Source organism: Lutra lutra, chromosome 2, assembly GCF_902655055.1.
Source record: "Lutra lutra chromosome 2, mLutLut1.2, whole genome shotgun sequence".
Taxonomy (NCBI): domain Eukaryota; kingdom Metazoa; phylum Chordata; class Mammalia; order Carnivora; family Mustelidae; genus Lutra; species Lutra lutra.
Genome location: NC_062279.1, coordinates 68,799,886 through 68,818,603, shown reverse-complemented (window position 1 = coordinate 68,818,603; position 18,718 = coordinate 68,799,886). Strand labels below are relative to the sequence as shown.

Genomic DNA, 18,718 nt, shown 5'->3' with positions numbered 1-18,718 from the left:
GCTCCGGGCAAACCAGTGGTCTGCTCACTTGCTCGACAAGAGTTCTCTCCCTGCTGTTTTCCAGTCCATCCACCAGTGTTGGACTTGTCTATTTCCTCCAGTTGTGTGCTCTGCATTGTCACCTAAGCTGCAAAGCGATTGTATCTGTTGACCTAAGCCACTTTAAAACGGTGAAATGCATACTGTAGGTCCAGGAACCAACTGGACATTTCATGAATCACCAACCCATTTCTTGTGAATACGAATGGAGATTAACAGCGACTAATGTCACTGAAAAGCAATAACGTGCTAACTCCAAAACAGATAGCTGTGTCAGGGGCCGAGGAATTCTGGTTGCTTCCGGTGTTCACACCAAGCAGAGCACCAGGGATGAACTGACTACAAGGGGTTACTCATGGTACCTACAGGCAGGGGCTTAGAGACCAGGTGGGTGTCTGCAGGCAGGGGCTTAGAGACCAGCGATGGTGCCTCTCTCCTCTGTCTTTCTTGGCACTACCACAAACATGACTATGAAGTTTCCTTCTGTCCTGCCTGGGCCCTAAACCTAAACCAAAGGAATGACTTCAGTTAGAACACAAACACGGAACACACTCTAATCTCAGTTGCTTGCTGGTCTAAACATCGAATTGTTTCCCCTGGGCAGAACCACCACCCCCATTCTAATCCAATTCAGTCCTATTTTGTTTGCTAACCACCTCTGAGAATGTTATTGTTATGTAAGAAGGAAGAAAAGCGAAATGCAGATTTTTTTACCCCCTGAGAACAGATTCTGTTTCAGAAATGAGCCCTTTAAAAGATCATTGCTCTTTATCATAGAGCCAGCAATCAAGCCCTGTGGCAGTTTCCCAAAGGATCTAAACACTTATGTCTGCACAAATGCATGCATCCAGATGTTTCTGGCAGCTTTATTTGTAAGTGCTGAAACCTGGAAGCAGCCAAGATGTCCTCCAGTAGGCAAAGGAATTGGTAAGTGTGGTACATTCAGACAACGGACTGTTACTCAGTGCCAAAAAGAAATGAGCTGTCATGTCACAAAAAGACATGGAGGAAACTTAAATGCACATTACTAAGTGAAGGAAACCAATCTGGAAAACTACATTACATGCCACGTAATTCCAACTGTATGCCGTTTGGGGAAAAGGCAAAACTCTGGAGGTAGTAAAAAGATCAGTGGGTGCCTGGAGTTAGGGTGGGAGGAAGGATGAATGGGTGGAGCATGGATGATATTTAGGGCAGAGAAACTATCCCAGAGGATAATATCATGGTGGATTTGCGTCATTTTGCATTTGCCAAACCTACAGAATGTGCTACACGTGAGAGAACCCTAATGTCAACTATGAATTTGAGATGATTACAATGATCAGCGTGCATTTCTCCATGGTAACAATTTGTACCAGTTTGGGAGGATGTCCACAATGGGAGGCTGTGCGTGTGTGGGGGTAAGGAGTTTATGGGACATCTCTGTACCTTCCTCTGAATTATGCTAGGAACCTAAAACTGCTCTAAAAACACATGAGCTTTATAAAGAAAAAAAAATAATAGAAATCATTTCTCTCGGGGGATGCAGAGTACATTCGGGCACATGCATAGCGTTGTCCTTTATCTCGCTATGAGGGAGGTGGCATTCAGGGCGCAGCGATGGTGATGCCTCTGGCTGGAGAGAAGTGTCCCAGCCATTTTCTGATGGTACAGGTACCCCTGCCCGCTAAGCCTGAGCTGTCCAACACAGCAGCTGCTAAGTGCATGGAGTTCTTTTAATTTAAATTAATAAAAATGAAAGTACAAATTCATTGTGCACTGGTCTCATCTGAAGGGCTCTATAGCCTATGTGGCTAATGGCTACTGTATTGGGCAGATTTGGGACCTTGCCATCATCTCAGAAAGTTCTACTGGATGGCACTGCTCTAGACTCTGGGCCGCCCCAGAGGCTCACCTGGGGTGCAGCAAAATCACCAGTGGAGAATGCTTGAGGTCCAGGATCCTCAGGCCCAGATCCCAAAGGACAGCTGAGCTCTAGACCCCTTTTCTAAGAGCCAGTTTCAAAAGATGGGGGCCCGCGGCAGGGCCGGGACTGAAAAGGGTTCATGAGACCTTGCAGGGCAACTTCTCTTTTGCAATCCTTGCTGGTCTGACAGGCTCCTACAGAATTACATCACTTCCTAAAAAACAGGCAAACACCTCTCCTTCAAGTTAGCACCGACCCAAACAAGCAGGAAACAGGAAATGTTCAGGTTTCAGGGAGGCTGAAGCACAGCGCAGCATCATGACGGGGCGGCGGCGAGCGGACAGGAAGGCTCCCGGGGCTGCCCTCGCCTTTGCCCTGGCGATCACGCTCCTTCCCACCGGCCAGGCTCAGGGTAAGCTACGTCCCACTTTCCAACCCCCGGGAAGGAGGAAAGCCAGGCTGGGTCAGTGCCCGAGGCTACAGAACTCTGCCGAGGAGGGGAACACCCAGAAAACCAAGTCCTCTCTATAAAAGAAGGAGATGAAATTAGAATTGTAGTTTGGGGGGCGGAGGTGTGGAGTTTGGCGGGGGGAGGGCTTGGCTGGCTTCTCCCGCAGCCGGCCAATCCTCCTCCCGCTCCCTCACTCCATCTAACTTAACTGCAATTTTTGTCCTCTATCAAGTGCGGGGTCCCTGTAATTTCCCGGCTTGGACGGGCATCTTAAAGAAACCATAAACTTTTTTGTCAGTTGGTGTAAAAGAATGTTTCAATCAGAAGTCGCGAATGTCCTTTTAATAATGTGGGCTGGGAAATCTGCTAGTAGCAAAATCTCCCGGAAAAACTGAGGTATGGAAATGTACTACTGGAATGTATACTAAAGAAAACCAGTCAGTTTAAAAAAAAAAAAAAAAAGTAAACAGGAAATTATCGGAGGAGTTACCAGGCATCCATTCTAACTTTTCAAGAGAAGCCTTTCATCTGTTTTTCTTTGAGCTTGTTACTTTGGGGGATATTTTCTTCGCATGCGTTTTTACTAATGAACCTTTATTTTAGAAAGTAATGTGATTGTAGCAAAGCAAATGTATTGGAAAGACAAAATATTCAATCTCATTATTTTGAGCTAAGAGCAGGCAATTGATTTATACCCTTGACAGTTGCTACAACGAGCCCAATCTCCCTCGATTGCCTCATACAGTTTTGTTGACTTGCCCTTGGGTAAATAAACTCATTGCCCATGATTTCTGTCAACAGATACTACCTGTTTCTAGTAGTGCAGGTCAGTATTTCAAGTAAAAGGAAAGTTCTCACGCTAGGGTTCTTCCAATAGGGTGGGGGTTGGAGGGCGGGCACCAGGCACTGACCTAGCCTGTGGCAATTTCCTGGAGATTCACAGTCAGCAGCCAAACACACCACCCGCCCCACCAATTTCTCCTGCCCTGGGTGCTCTCCTTGTGGTCTTGCCAGGCATCTGGGGTGGAAAATGAAAAGTGAAAGGCATACCATTCCCACTGGAAAGATGTCCGGTTGAAATGCCAGGTGTGTTTCAGATGAGACCCCGGGGGGACAGTGTGTTGTCTTAGGCACAGTTTAGGGGCTGGGAGCGAGCATGAAGATGACGAAGCTCCAGCCGAGCCACACGGGTGACACAGGTTAAGTCGCTGAAGCCAGGGATGGTCAGATGTCCAAGTGCCGTGGCTGCTCAGCTCTTCTGACTGGGACCCCGGGTCGCCACTGTGTCCCAGTGGAGATTCCTCCGTGCCAGACTCCTTTCCCTGTGTGGTGTCGCTCAGCAGCCCAGGGGGCAGAGCTCGGCCTTCCCACTTCCAAGTCTTGTGAGTGTCAACGCTACCACAGGTGCCTCAAACATGCCCTGAGAGTAATACTTAAGGCTGCCTAAATATTTTCTGGAGCTTCTGAGCATCTTCTTGACATATCTGAGTTGAAGCATAAGGCATCCAGGAGATGCAAAAGGGTCACATGAAGACCCAGTACAAGTTTTCTTTCTAATGCTGGGCTCTGATCAGTGGCTCTTCCACAATAAAGACCTTTGGTTGCTCCTCATTTATGCCTTGGACCCTTGTTTCAACCTTCTTCTCAGGTGTCTCCTCCCATGTGCCCTCCCACGGCCCAGTCATACTGAACAGAGGGTGTGCTACAGGTCTCTGCAGCTCTTGTCAAGAATGAATGACAAGTTCCCTTTTTTCTACTTAGTGTATTCCTATATAACCCTAAAGACCCAAACTGGAAGTTGCCTCCTCCTTGATGTCTCTTTTGACTGCGCCTTGCCTGGTGGCTTTATCTGTGTCATGCCCACATAAAACTCAAGTTCAGTACACATAGCTGATTGCATAGAATCCTAAGCGTGTGTGTGTCCATATCTCCCATAACCGCTGTGAGAGCCACCAGAGAAAATGCTCGGTAGCTTATCTTTGACTTCCCAAATCCTTGTTGGGATCCACATAAATAAAGAACTCCGTAATTGTTGACAAATGCTACAATCATTCTAGAATGGATTTGAGGTTGAGCACTAAAAGCTGATGAGCTCCTGAAAACAGGTGGTATGAGAATGTCAGGGAAGTCAAAGGGGAAAACCTGCATTTCATCTGAGCGCAGGGTTTACCTAGATAATCCAACACGCTTATTGGGCCCTGTCTGGATTTCCAATGTCAGAAAATGCAAAAATGTCCACTCACAAAAATCTATATAATCAAAGCCAAGGAGAAGTCTTTTATAAATTAAGGACTGATTATCTATTTTTTAATTAATCGATGTATATCCTTTTGAGCTAATGGTGCCTAAGATGTGAGGATGTGAGTTAGTAAATGGGTGTCACACTTGTATTTCCTTGAATTCTTCAGGAAGTATTTTGGAAATGTTTGGCAGTCTACTGAGCAGCCTGACACCCCCTCCTTGCAAGCATATTCCAGGATACGGCTCAAGTCAAGCCAACCACAAACAGGCAACATAATCTATTATCAGCAGTCCCAGGCTCTGCCACAGTACCTCGGAGTCAGTGTCCTTTCTCTATATGGAGAGCCTGCTGCAGTCTTGATTACTGTCCCAAGTGAAATAATCTACTTGGAAGTCACCGGGAGAGAAATGAGAAAACAGCTTTTCTGGGATTTTGACCAAACAGATGAGCATAGTTATAGAAAAGCTGCGGGTTTAGGTACCTTGGCCAGCATGGACGCTAAGAAAATTCAGACTCTATGTCAAGGCGACATTCTGTCCAGGGGGTGAGGGAGTCATTTTCACCTGGCTTCTTGCCCTGTGTCCTGTCAATGTCAGCTTAACACTATCAGAGAGCTAAAAGCAACCTCCCAAGACACGGAAAGCATGGGATTTATTAGCTGCAATGGGCAGGATGGTCTGTAAAAGGAGAGCTGAGGGCACCGGGCAGAGACAAGGAGGCTGTGTTTTGCTGGGTCAGGGTTAAACAGCGGGTTTGATGGGAAAGACTCGGAAGAGTTCCATTCCAGAAGAGTAAGAACCATGTAATTAGTAGATAAACTTTGAGAAGAAAAGAAGGAATTAAAGAAAATACTATTTATGTAAATGGAACTGCGATTTCTGACACTGATCTCGTTTCAATGAATGTGACTGGCATCTGCTATTGCCTGGGACAGTTCCAATTTCAAGTAGCAATAATGATGAGAGCAAACGCATATAGTCTTCATTGCATGTCAGGTGCCCTTCTAAATAATTTACATACACTCACTCATTTAATTCTCCTAATGACCTTATATAGTCAGTACTAGTATCCCTGCTTTACATATGAGAAAATGGAAGCACAGAGAGGTTAAGTGACTTGACTCGGGTCACTCAGCTAAATAGTGGATCTAAGTAAGATTCAGTCTCAGGAATCCATGCTCTAATGTATACTATAATACCTCTGGGTTTTTAGGCTCTGCTAGTATATGTGTCTAGTTCTAAGTTTAGAAAAATATGTCTCTGGTACCCTTCCAACTGTAAATGTATCACATACATCTTAGACCCTCTCAATTGGGGTCTAAGGTTATTGCATATTAATAAAGGAGCTGTATTTGTTTGGTTGGGTCAGAGACCGGCCTACAGCAAAAGAGATGGAGCAAATTGGTTTAACTTTGGCCTGTAGAGGAGGAAGGGAAGGGCTGCAAGTTGCAGCAGGAGGAACAGAGCATCTGGGGATTAGCAAAGTTAAGACCAGAAACAGGAAAAGTGGAATGACAAAGTCACCAGTAAGAGGCTTTAGGGTGTGGGAACCAGGGAGAGACAGCACAGTCTTGTGTTAGCTGCCCTGGGAGAGCCCTGCTGAGGTCTGACCTAGTGGACCAAATAGCCTTGAGGCACCAAAGAAAAGAGGCAGAAAGGGATTTCCTGGGGTTTAAAGTCTCTCTGTGTCTTTAAAAGCCTGATCTAAGGATCCAGAAGACGGCTGGATCCTGGCTGGGTTGGGCCTGATTCTGCAAAGAAACAGTATGACCTACAGTCTGCCTACCTGTGTCGAGTTTGCACCACCCTCAAATTTTGGCAAAGATGTGGAGAAAAAGGAACTTTGCAGCGCGGGTGGGAGGGTTCCTGCAATCCCCTAGCCTATCCTGCTGCTTAGCCTGTACGTTGGGCTTTTCATTTCAGTTCTATTTTTCACTCTAGACAAATTTTTTCATTTCCAGAAAAAAAAGTATGCTGTGTCTTGCTTTTATTTTTTTCTTGTTAATTATTCCTTTTCTCAGGTCTTTTTTTTTTTTTTTAAACATAGTCTTTTGTGCTAACTTTTATCTGCAGTTTATGTAGACCTAATCTTGTCGCTCATTGCATCTGTTGATTCCCATTCATGATAGGTATCTTGCGGGGGAAGTGCGCCTGGGTGGCTCAGTCAGTTAAGCGTCTGCCTTCTGCTCAGGTCACTATCCCAGGGTCCCGGGATTGAGCTCTGCATCAGGCTCCCTGCTCAGAGGAGAGTCTGTTTCTCCCTCTCCCTCTGACTGCGGCTCTGCCTACTTGTGCTCTCTATCTATCTGTCAAATAAATAAAATCTTAAAAAGAAAAAAAAAAAGGAAAGAAAAGAAATCGTGGGGGCACTGAGGGCTTGCTGTGGCACACAGAGGATGACTTCACCTCATTTGACAGAAACCCAGATTTCTGATTCCAGCACCAAGTTACTGTAAATACTTTCCCAATACAACCTAGTCCTGTCGCCACGGAACTGTTTGGAAGATACAGAGGCAGGGATGTGCCGGGCTGAAGCTTGGACCTCAGGCTTCAAGCCTGGCTTTGGGTTGGAGAGGGGACAAGCTGAGCAGTCTTCAGGGGCCAGACTCCAAGAGCTGTATGAGGGGGTGCCAAAACCTCACGAAATGTACGAGCCAACAAAGCAGCGTCTTCTGTGGGGGGCAGGTCAATCCCAGAAATGGGCAGACAAGGATGCCAAAGTCATTGCCAAAGAGAAAGAAGTAGACAGAATCAAACTGAACATCGGAAGAGGGGCCAGGGTCCACAGTGTCAGGATGATGGTGAGATCAGCCTTGGGGTGGCACAGCTGACTCTGACTCTGAACTTTGCCAAAATCATTGCTCCTTCCTGTCCTTCTTCCCTCCCTCTTTCCATCCTTTCCTCCCTCCCTCTCTCCTTTCCTTCCTTCTTTCCTCTCTTTCTTTCTTTCTCTCTCTCTCTCTTTCTTCCCTCCTTCCCTCCCTCCCTCCCTCTCTTCCTTCCTTCCCACAGCCTGGTATTTTAGCTTTAACTTTTTTAAAAAAAAAATATTTTATTTATTTATTTGACAGAGAGAGAGAGAGAGAGAAATCACAAGTAGGCAGGCAGAGGGAGATAGAGAAGCAGGCTCCCTGCTGAGCAGAGAGCCCGACTCGGGGCTTGATCCCAGGACCCTTGATCCCAGGACCCTGAGATCTTGACCCAAGCCGAAGGCAGAGGCTTAAACCTCTTAGCCACCCAGGCGCCCCTAGCTTTAACTTTTAACCCAAAAGATGGACCGAAGTCCCCTGAAAGCATGATATAGCCTCTTATGTCCCAATGGGCCCAACCTTTGTTCTAGGAAATCCCCATAGGTAAATGTGTCTCTAAATTTAAATTTCCTGTATCATTTTTTTTCTTTCTTCTTAAAAAAAAAAATTCTGGGGTCTGGGGATTTCCTTGTTTTTTGACATTTTGTTATACTGTAAAAAGTTGTCTCATATTTCATTCAGTATCTCTGGGTGGGGCATATTGGGAGAATTTTTCAGGTTACCAACTGTATCGGATTACTGGAAAAGGAAATTTTTCTATATAATCAGCTTAGAGAACAATTTGGAAATATTTAGTCAGCTGAATATGTTCATACTTGACAACCCCAACAATCCAATCCTAGCTTTATACCCCAGATGAAGAACAAATGCACAGCAAAGAGGCATGGCCAAGAATGTTGATTGTAGCATTGTTTGTGAAGATGGAAAAAATAGAAACAACTTAAATGTGCATGCACAGAAGAATACATGAAATTTAATACAGTCACAACATGAGATATCATGAGATATCATACAACAGGTAAAATTAAGTAGTCCAAATGTATGAAGATGACTCAATCCTAAATGCAGTGTTGGCCAAAAGAGCCAATTGAAGATTATTATGCACAGAATGATTACATTTATTTAAAATTTTTAAAAACACTCCAAATTATGCTTTTATTGCTTAGGGATATAGGCATATTTGAAAAGTTGCGACTGATACCATTAACTTTAGGAGAGCGGTTACCTTTGGAGAGGGTGGGAGGGGAATGAGATCGGGGCAGAGTTCAAGAGGGTCTTCAACTGCATCTCTGATGTGATTCTTTTCAGAAAACACCACGAGAGGCCTGGAGAAAGCAGATGAAAAACCAGGGGTCAATTCCAGTGAGTGTCCTGTTTTTTTCTGACCTGGAAGCTAGGAATGGTTTTTGTGTATTTGAATGCTTAAATGAAAACTTATTTAAGTGGTTAAATGAAACCTGCCTTTTGCTTTCTGGACCACAAGATCTAAAATATTTATTCTCTGTTCTTTAAGAAAAAGTTTGCCAACCCATCCTCTGGCCAATATGGAAAGGTATAAGAAAATCAGTGGTGGGTACTCAGTTATCTGTTACATTGTTCTCTCAAAAAAAGGTAAAAATAAAAAAGTATAACCTCAATACAGTTATTACCTTAAAAAATTGATATCATCATATATCTAATCAATGTCTAATTAGCTCTGATAATTATCTTATAAATGTTTTTTAATAGTTGTTCTGTTCAAATTCGGATCTAAACAATATCAACACCTTTAAAAAAAAAGGTAGGTATATATTCATAATGAAAAATAACTAGAGTACCTTTGAATACTTCTCGAGCTTTCCTCTATCTTTCCTTTCCATTGTTCCCAATCTCTTTGAAAGACAGTCAACATGCCTTCATCTCAGCCCACTGACATCTGGCTGCTGTGTTAAGAACAGCCACTCAAATTCCTCTCTCTGGATTCCCAGTGCCTTCTAACAGCTAAACCCAAAGGATCCATTTCTGTCCATATTACATGTTCTTCTCTGTATCACTCAATGTAATCAACAATGATGGAAATGCTCCTGTTCCTTGGGTCTTATAATGCCATTTTCTCTTTGATTTCCTAGGACATTGATTGCCCCCTTCCATTTTGGGATTAGTAATCTTTTTCTTCCATCTGCTCATTTCATAGTAATGTCTATCTTTTATTTCTTATTCCTTACATCCTTCCTGGGCCATGGCCTCCATGTTCATGGCTTTCATCTTGCTCTGCGGTTGATGATTCCCAAAAAACCACCCCCCACCATGCCTAGCTGCCTGGCTCTAGATTTGTATTCTTGCCCTCATTCTCCTTGGGTATGCCACAGGGACCCTAGGCTCAGCATGTCCAGAGAGGAACTCCTCAGCTCCCTGTAGTCTAAGCTCCTGTTAGCTCTCACCTAGTCTCCTTCATTAACTTCTTATCTTCTAGCCTTTAGTTTCATCTCCAACCCCATTTCATGTAACACCCAAAGCAACAGCTCGATAACAAAAAGTTATCATTTCCTCCTGCACTTACCCCTTCAGTGGGATTTCATTTCCTTGGGGTAGCTTCCAAACCCCTTGACATCATTTCAAGGCCCCTTATGAGTTATCTGGGGGTTCCTTTCCTGCTTATTCCCTGACACTCCCCACCACATGCCCTAGGTACAACTACTTGAATGTGTGTCAAACTCTGAGCCTTTCTGTGTGCTTCAACTGTAATGCCTTTCCCTGACATCTTTGCTGGATGAACTTCTGAGATTCATTTTAAGGATCTCCTCCTCTGTGAAGATTTCCTGAATCTTTCATTCCCAGATGAATCGAGGCCTTTCTCTCCCATGTCCTCATGGGACTCCATACACAAACAATCATACACAATGGCTTTTATTAAACCACATTATAGCTATTGATGTATGTGCCATTGTCCCTACTTACCTGTGTTTTCCCTGGGAGGCATAGACCTGGTTTCATTTGCCTTTATATCCTAGGACCTACAACAGTGTCTGGTACATTATAGGCGTATGACTGACTGAGGAATGACATGAAATTTATCCAAGATTTACATATATTCATGACAAAATCATAACCATTTAAATAATGAAATGAAATTGTGGTAATACCTGGATAAATATGATTTTTTAGTTAACCATATTTTATTTTATTCCAAAATGTTAACTATTCCAAATCTTTTTATATATAGTTTACTTCTGTCTTCTCACACCAAAACAGGCAACAGTTACTACTTCCCTTCCTGTAGAGAATGTTATGTAGCTGTATCTATGAGTAGTACTGAGAAAGTACTTTTTCTTAAAAAAGATTTTATTGATCCATTTGGCAGACAGAGAGGGATCACAAATAGGCAGAGAGGCAGGCAGAGAAAGAGAGGGGGAAACAGGCTCCCCACTGAGCAGAGACCCTGATTCGGGGCTTAATCCCAGGACCCTGAGATCATGACCTGAGCCGAAGGCAGAGGCTTAACCCACTGAGCCACCCAGGCGCCCCGAGAAAGTACTTTTTAAAAAAGATTTTTATTTGTCAGAGAGAGAGCACAATCAGCAGGGAAAGGGAGAAACAGGCTCCCAACTGAGCAGGGAATCCAATGCTGGGCTCAATCCCAAGGCCCCAGGATCATGACCTGAGCCAAAGGCAGGCACTCAACTGACTGAGCCACCCAGGTGCCCCCTGAGAATGTATACTTATCCATCTTCCTCTCAAACTAGGGATGAAGTTCAGACCCAGGAAATATGCATTGAGCAGCGTGACAAATTGCAGAGATGTCTGGTAGTCACAAACATTTTGGGGAGACTTTTGAAAAGAATACAAAAGGAAAACAAATTCCATAGATGATAAATTTCAAGCCAGTAAGAGCTGATTTAAAAACTTGAAAAAGAAATAAAATTTCTGTAACATAAAATAAATAGAAAAATCTGCCAGGGCGGTGGGGGGAAGGGAATGACAGCACAGAAACATTTCCTGATTAATTAAAGAAGGTAGTTTGAAAGAAGAGTTATTTACTGGAGAAGGGTCCATTTGGTGGTGGCATTTTGATTTCTTTTCCTTGAAACAAAACCACCAAATCTAGTTTGTTTTTGAAATTTCCATTTTTCTTCTGTGTTTTTGCTATATAGGAATTAAAATATCTTTATTATTTCCTGCTTCCCCACCCCATTGTAGTTTTCAGAAACAGGAGACCAGTGGTTCCTAGGGCTTGCGGACACGTGCTTTCTTTCTTCCATTGACAATATTATTTTAAAATTTTATGTATTCTTTTTTAAACATAATGCTTCCTTTTTATGTTTAAGATTACTAGATTTAGCAAATAAAAATAAGGACACCCAGTTAAAGGTAAATTTCAAATACACACGTTTTCGTGTGTGTTTAAGAACATCTTGTGCAATTCAGTATAAGTAGAGGCCACACAAATATTGCATGTGACACATTTATGCTAAAAAATTATTTGTTGATCTGATATTCAAATTAAACTGGCCATCCTGTACCTTAGTAACTCTATGACTTGGATTATCTTTTCTCAAGCAAAGACCATCCTTATGTTGGTATATCACTAAGAGCACAGGCATATTGACCATATACCCAATTAACAAATATTAGAAGAAAATTTAGACTGAGTCCTAGATCAATCATGGAAAAAAAGCAAAACAACAAAAAACATCCCAGTAATTGCATAGACTAAAACCGGGAATCCAAGAGTGGATCAACCTTAGAGAAATTTCTAATGTAATTCATCCCATTAAACAGCAGAAGAGAAAAAAAATTATAGGATCATAATGATAAATTCAGAAAAGAGGCTGGCAAGAGAGTGGGACCACCCAGCATCAGTAGTTCAAGCAGCAACACTCAGTTCTCAGCGCTGGAGTCCTGTTAGATTGGCCGGATGGAGGGGCAGGATTGAGTTTTTCTCAAGGTAAAGTAGGACCAGAAGCAAGCAGAGCTTAGACACCTGGTACGGGACTTTGCCGACCCCAGAATATACAACCCCCAATCTGCTCTCCTCAGACACTACTCTAGGGACCTCGGGAGATTGTCTCCTTCCTCAGCCTCCCAAACTCTAGCTCTGTGCTCCCCAGTAGGCTGGTGATGGGAACTTCTGATTATACCTTGTCCCCCTTTCTCCTGCAGCTGGTGATGAGGGTACCGTAGTCCCTGAGATACTAGCCCACATCTCGTTTCCCTGCTCTCCTGTCTTCTGATTTGTCACAAATATCTATCTACCACTTCATTTTTTGGCTTGTCCCTGTCTTTCGGTTGCTTTCTCTGACAACTCTGAGTTGTCACTCCTAGACGGAGGGCCTCTGTGCCCCAAGGAGGAGCCCACCTGTCTCCCTCCCCTACTCAGAGCGGGGCTGGTAGCAGGCCAGGGAGAGGACAAGGGCATGGCCAAGAACATTTGTTTCCAACTTACTCTCTAGAATTGTATTCTTGAAACTGGCTATTCAAAAGACAGCTAGAAATATAATAAAAATAGAAAAGTATTCAGATTACTATTATTTTAATAAATATTATTATATTATTTTAATTTTAATATCATTTTAATAAAATCTTTTTTTCCATTTCAATAAATATTATTTTAATAAAATCTTTTTTTCCATTTCAAAGCACTTGTGTATCTATTATCCCACTGATGGTAGAAAGAGTATGAAATATGAAAAATGTATGTGTATTCTGTCCCATAAAAATACTTAAATTCCTTCAAGCTGCCAGGTACCACAGGCTAGAATAGGTCTCCAGTGTGCAAAAAGGTAGTCAGATGGTCAAAAATGCAGCTTCCGCAGGTGAGTAACTTCAGACCGGGACAGCCTGAGGGTCTGGGCAAGTCTGATTAAATATGAGTAAGCTTTCTCTTAAAAAGACATCAAAATAAACAGTTTGAAACAGAAAAGATATCAGAGCACTGTGGGTCCCCTTCGTGGGGCATGTTTTCATCGGATAGTAAATTGTAATTACAGGTGTTTCTCAAGGCAATGCGGTGAAAATAGAACCAAGCTTCACAAGTAAATTCCCAGAGCAGACTACTGCAGGGAAGCATTTTACCAGAAGACCCTCCTCAAAATAAGCAAAAGGAACATTTGTCAACCTTCTTTCAACATGAGACATCATCCCCTTTAGTCAGTTGATGGCTGGAGAGAAAGGGTGTGCAAAACACAGGCACCGCTTTCCCCTGAACCTCCCTCTGATAGAACCTGCCCTTATCCTTCAGTGCTTTGTCTCCCATCCGTTCAGCCACACTTATGCTGACCATATCTTCTTCAGATAAATATGTCAGGAAAAATATTTTCAGGAATATTTTCAATTAACCAAAATTGTTAAATACATCATACAACAGAGCATATAATGAAAACAACAATCCTTCTGAGTCCCTAGTCCTGTCCCCAGAGAATTAGATCACCTGTGGAAAACCATGTGGAACACTAGATTCCCTCCACCCCACCAAACAAAAACTACAAACATGAAATTTCATCACTCAGGAGTCTTCACTTGGCATTAAACCGTTCCTCTCATTTTCCAGTGTTTTCTTTAAAATTCAGGTAACCTTTTGAGGAAACCACCTAGTTCTCTTTGTAACTAAGAACGCATGTATGTATTCTTGGAAGAGGGTGGACAGAGAGAGGAGGAGAGGATATTCTTGATAAAAAGGTGAGAGATGTCCTATTATTGTCTCTCCAACTAACCTGACTTATTTACATTTCCTGAGCAACTTGTACCCAACGGCGACTGCACAGCAGACAGGGTTCCAGGAGTTAGGGAGAGATACGGCGCCAAACCGTGGAGGCATTTGGCAATAAACAAGTACCTGAATGAACTCCTCTCAGATGATAAACAGTAAGTCAGCATTGTTTTGAAACCAAGCAAACCAAAGAAAGGGCAGAACACTTCAGAAGCCATGAAGTATCGTGTCCCAGTGGCTCACCATCAAGGAGCCATTGTCCATCCACCTGGTGTTGGCATGTTCTGGCATCAAATGCCATCGCCCTCCCACAGACAGGCTGGGGCCCCATGAGTCTGCTGAGTCATCTGTTCCCATTCTTCCCTGGCCCATCACAGCCAGTTTCCACAGATGCTGAGCCACTGGTTTGTAAAAAGATGCCAGAACCAGAGAGAGAGACCATTTACTTGATGGCCACATACGCCTATTCACCTATTCATTTTGCTTCCAGAGGCTTCTTTCTGTGTAGGGGTCTCCAATCACCTTTAAAGCTGGTGAGGACTATCTTCACGAATAACGACAAAATAAAATAAAGTCAAGTGAATTACAGTTTAATTCAGTAACTCTCAACCCAGCATACTTCCTTACTGCATGCTTACTGCTGAAAGCTCTGGGGCAGCTTTGAGGACATATCGTTGCCCAGATGCAGCTACAGATACCCTCACATAACGGATGTGGGTGTAGCTTAAAACCCACCAGGCAGTGTTGGTGGACCGTGAGTGTTGAGAATAAGAGGTGTTACCAATAATTAAGCACAACCAAATAAGCTTGTCTGGGCAACTTAGACCAATAGCTGTCAAAGTATGGTGGCCAGACCAGCAGTGGCAGCATTGTGTTAGAAATGAAAATCCCTGGGGCACCTGGCCGCCTCAGTCAGTAGAGCATGTGACTCTTGATTTTTGGGTTGTAGGTTTGAACCCCATGTTGGGTGGGGAGATTACTTAAAAATAAAATCTTAAAAAAAAAAAAACAACAACCCTTAAAATTCTTGGCATCATCCCAGACCTGCTGAAGCAGAGACTCTGGGAGCAGGGGGCGGCACTCTGTGTTTGAGGAGCTCTCCAGGTGATTCTGACGCTAACGTTTGAGGACCACTGGTATAAACCTCCAGGCTGAACTGTCTGCGGGCACGGCTGCTGGAGATGAGGGTTTTACGCTCCAGCACATTCTCTCATGTTCAGACTTACTCAGGAAGTCATGGTTGTCACAGTGCTCTCTCAGTCCAGCCTGGCCCTCCTTTCTCATCAGACACTCTCTGCACACCCAGTATTTTCCTAACTTACTTTCTGCCAGTCCTCATAGTATGAGGCCTGGGCTGGAGCTATCTTGGAGAAGTTATGAGGGCAGACTCTAAGAGTCTCTTAGAGACTACTCTAAGAGTAGTTTGGTGCTGTCTCCTCTCCCAACTGCACCCAACCCCCTCGCCCCTGCTCTCTCTACACTTGAGACGAAATACGGACAGTACAAGGGTGCCTGGGTGGCTCAGTTGGTTAAGCATCTGCATTTGGCTCAGGTCATGATCCCAGGGTCCTGGGATCTAGTCCTGCATTGGGCTCCTTGCTCAGTGGGAAGACTGCTTCTCCCTCTGCCTGCTCCTCCCCCTGCTTTTGGCCTCTCTCTTTCTGACAATAAATAAATAAAATCTTCTAAAACAATACAGATTGTACAGGCACACGTGCCAACTGGAGGATGTACAGGGGTATTTATTGTGACATCTCTGAAAATGCAAAAGAAACAACCTAAATTTCTGTGAATAGGAATAGGTGATGATACAACCAGATAATAGGGGGAAAAACAACTCCCTGTATAGAGACAGGAAATAATCTTGAAAACCAGTTTTTAAGTAAAAAAAGGGTAGAACATATGTAGACTTTGCCACCTTTTGTGTTAAAAACAAAAACAGGAAATGATACTTACATAGGCAAGGAGTTTCTCTGGAAAGCAAAAGAAATAATGGCCACCTCTGGGGAAGGAACAGGAGTAACTAGGGGACGTGGTGTAGTGACATTTCCTTTCTGACCTTAGTACCATGTGCCTAAGTACCATGTCTAGGTACTTGTACCATGTACAAGTACCATGTCTAAGTACCATGTGTCTAATAATTCAAAAATCCTAATTAAAAACAAGATAAACACTATATGTGTGGAAATGTGGAAGTAGATGGGGCTTTGGGGATCACCCCTTAGTTGTACAAACTAGGACAGTAGGCCACAGAGGTGAAGAATTCATTCAAATTCCCACTACTACGAATTGAGAGAGTTGTGACTGGAAACTTCATTGTCCTTTGGCACCTATGCTTTAGGGAATGCTGTTTTCAAACCCCATGAGCAGAACTTATAAATGTCAGGGTTCTAACCCTGGGCAAGACGTTCGAGACTCAGTTTCTTCATCTGTAAAATGTGCACAATAAATTTGTCATGAAGATGAAATTAGGCAGTGCCTGTTATCCTAGCTAGTTCCTAGCATACAAAGCATCAGATTAATGCCTGTTACCATTATTTATTATTTTTGGCTATGATGGTGTTGGATGGGGCAGAGAGAGCTGGGAGGAAGGTTCTCATAGAAGCATCTGGAGATGAAGGCTTGTAAGGTAAAGAAAAATAAAATAGGGAGAGAGACTGACCCCTTGGTTCTTACTTATTCAGGTAGTCACTAGAGATTCTGAGACAGTAAATGAGGCTTCATGTGGAAAATGTATGTTAGGGTGTATATGAGAGGGATATGGGGAGAGGAATGCCAGCCCTTTTCACTGCCAATTGTCACTAAAGGCCACCCGTGACCAGCACTGCCCCTTTTGCTGAAAAATGAATGTGCAACCTGGGACCATCTGGTTGTACCATTTCTCTTTTATTCCTGATTATCCAAATGCCCTCGTTATTCCAGCTACCAATTTCCTTCCTTATTTTCTCTTCTTCTGGGGCCAGGGTCAAGTGGTGACTCAAAGCCTTCCTTGGAGGGGTGGATGGTTGAGCGTCCAGCTCTTGGTTTTGGCTCAGGTCATGATCTCAGGATCGTGGGATCGAGCCCTGCATTGTGCTCTGTGCTCAGCAGGGAGTCTGTTTAAGATCATCTCTCCCTCTCCCTCTGCCTTGCCTCCCACTCCTGCTCTCTCTCTCTTTCTCTCTCCAAAATAAATAAATTTTAAAAATAAAATAAGTAAAACTTAAAAAAAAAAAAAGCCTTCCTTGGAGAGGTGCCAAGCCCATCTTGCTGTTCTGGGCAGCTTTGCCCACAGTGCCCCCCGGGCTGAGGAGGAGTCCTGCAGAGCCAAGTTTCTGGAACCCATCCCCTCACTCTTCCCTTTCGTGACAGGAAGCCACCTCCTTATAGGCAGAGGAGCAAGGACAGGGGGTTCCCTCTCTTGTTCACCACTTGATGACTGGTAATCATCCTATTCCTATCTTATCGGAAGGAAAATACCATGTGAGGTTTAACGCTCGGGTTCTGCGACTGGCCCTCTTGGGTTCAAATCCTCCTACATGATTGCTCTGTGACTATGGGCAAGCCGTGTAACCTCTTTGCCCCAGTTTCCATCTGGAAAAATGGTAAGAGCAAATGAGATAATCCAGGTAAAAGACAGAGCACAGGACTTGTCTTGGTAGGTAAAAGACAGAGCCCAGGACTTGTCTTGGTCAGTTCTCTAGGAAGGTTAGCCTGACATAGTGATGGCAGCCTCAGCTGTAGTAGAAGTAAGGGAATGAGATAAAAGGCAAGTCTGGGGATTCGAGGAAGGTCCGTGAGCACTGACCTCAAGGAACAGGGTCAGTACCACCAACTGCACCTGCAAAGGTGCTGCTCCCCTCCCCTCACCCCCGATGCCCTGTAAATGTCTCGTCGTCTCTGGTTGGATTATCAGTGAAGCATGCTATTTGGTCCCAATAGTTCTGCAAACAAGGGGACTCTAATGAAAAGATTGTTCTGTCCTCTAATGAAGGACAAACATCTTTTCCTGGTTCAGGGTGATACATGATGAATCAAAACTCTTAACATAGGTTATTATTATTAACTTATTTGTTTCAAAACATATATATAGACAAAGCCACTTACCCCAGACAGAGGTCAATAAATAGTAGACATTTTTAAAAATCCTGCTTTTGGCAGAAACCCGTGAGGGACACTGGTTGCTGCAGTTTGTGATTGATTCTGATGGTTTTGGGTGGCATTTACCAATGAGATTTTCAAGTGGATTCTGGGCTCTTGGAGGACACTGAGATGTTGGTCTGTATAACAACAACAACAACAAATTAGACTATGATCAAACAAATGTTTTTATAAATAAAATCAGAGGAATCCATCGTCATTGAGTCGCACAGATAGATAGCAGTGGCATGGGCCCTGCAGGGACCCACTCCGACATTCCGCAGGGTGAACTAACCTCTGAGTAGAGAGCTTGGCTTGTAGCAACTGACTTTTCTATTTGCACAGCACCTTGCTCTTTAGAAAGAATTTTCCCATCCGTCACCTTATTGGATTAATTTTCTATGGCCCAAACTCATATGCTCTCTTCCTTGGCGGGCCCCATTTGAAGGGTAAGCAATGCTATGCTA

General features: G+C 43.6%; 1 protein-coding gene across 2 annotated transcripts in view; it reads left to right on the top strand.

The window, feature by feature from the left end:
- The first annotated feature begins 2,181 nt into the window (after positions 1-2,181).
- Positions 2,182-18,718, top strand: part of TMEM154 (transmembrane protein 154) — a 39,139-nt gene continuing 22,602 nt past the window's right edge. Inside the window, exons 1-2 of one of the 2 annotated variants that reach the window (XM_047717651.1) lie at positions 2,183-2,357; positions 8,756-8,809. In XM_047717651.1, the coding sequence (XP_047573607.1) occupies positions 2,264-2,357; positions 8,756-8,809 (148 nt within the window). In that variant the 5' untranslated portion in view covers positions 2,183-2,263. Of the gene's footprint in view, positions 2,358-8,755; positions 8,810-18,718 lie in introns of both variants that reach the window. The other variant, XM_047717652.1, reaches the window with a different exon arrangement.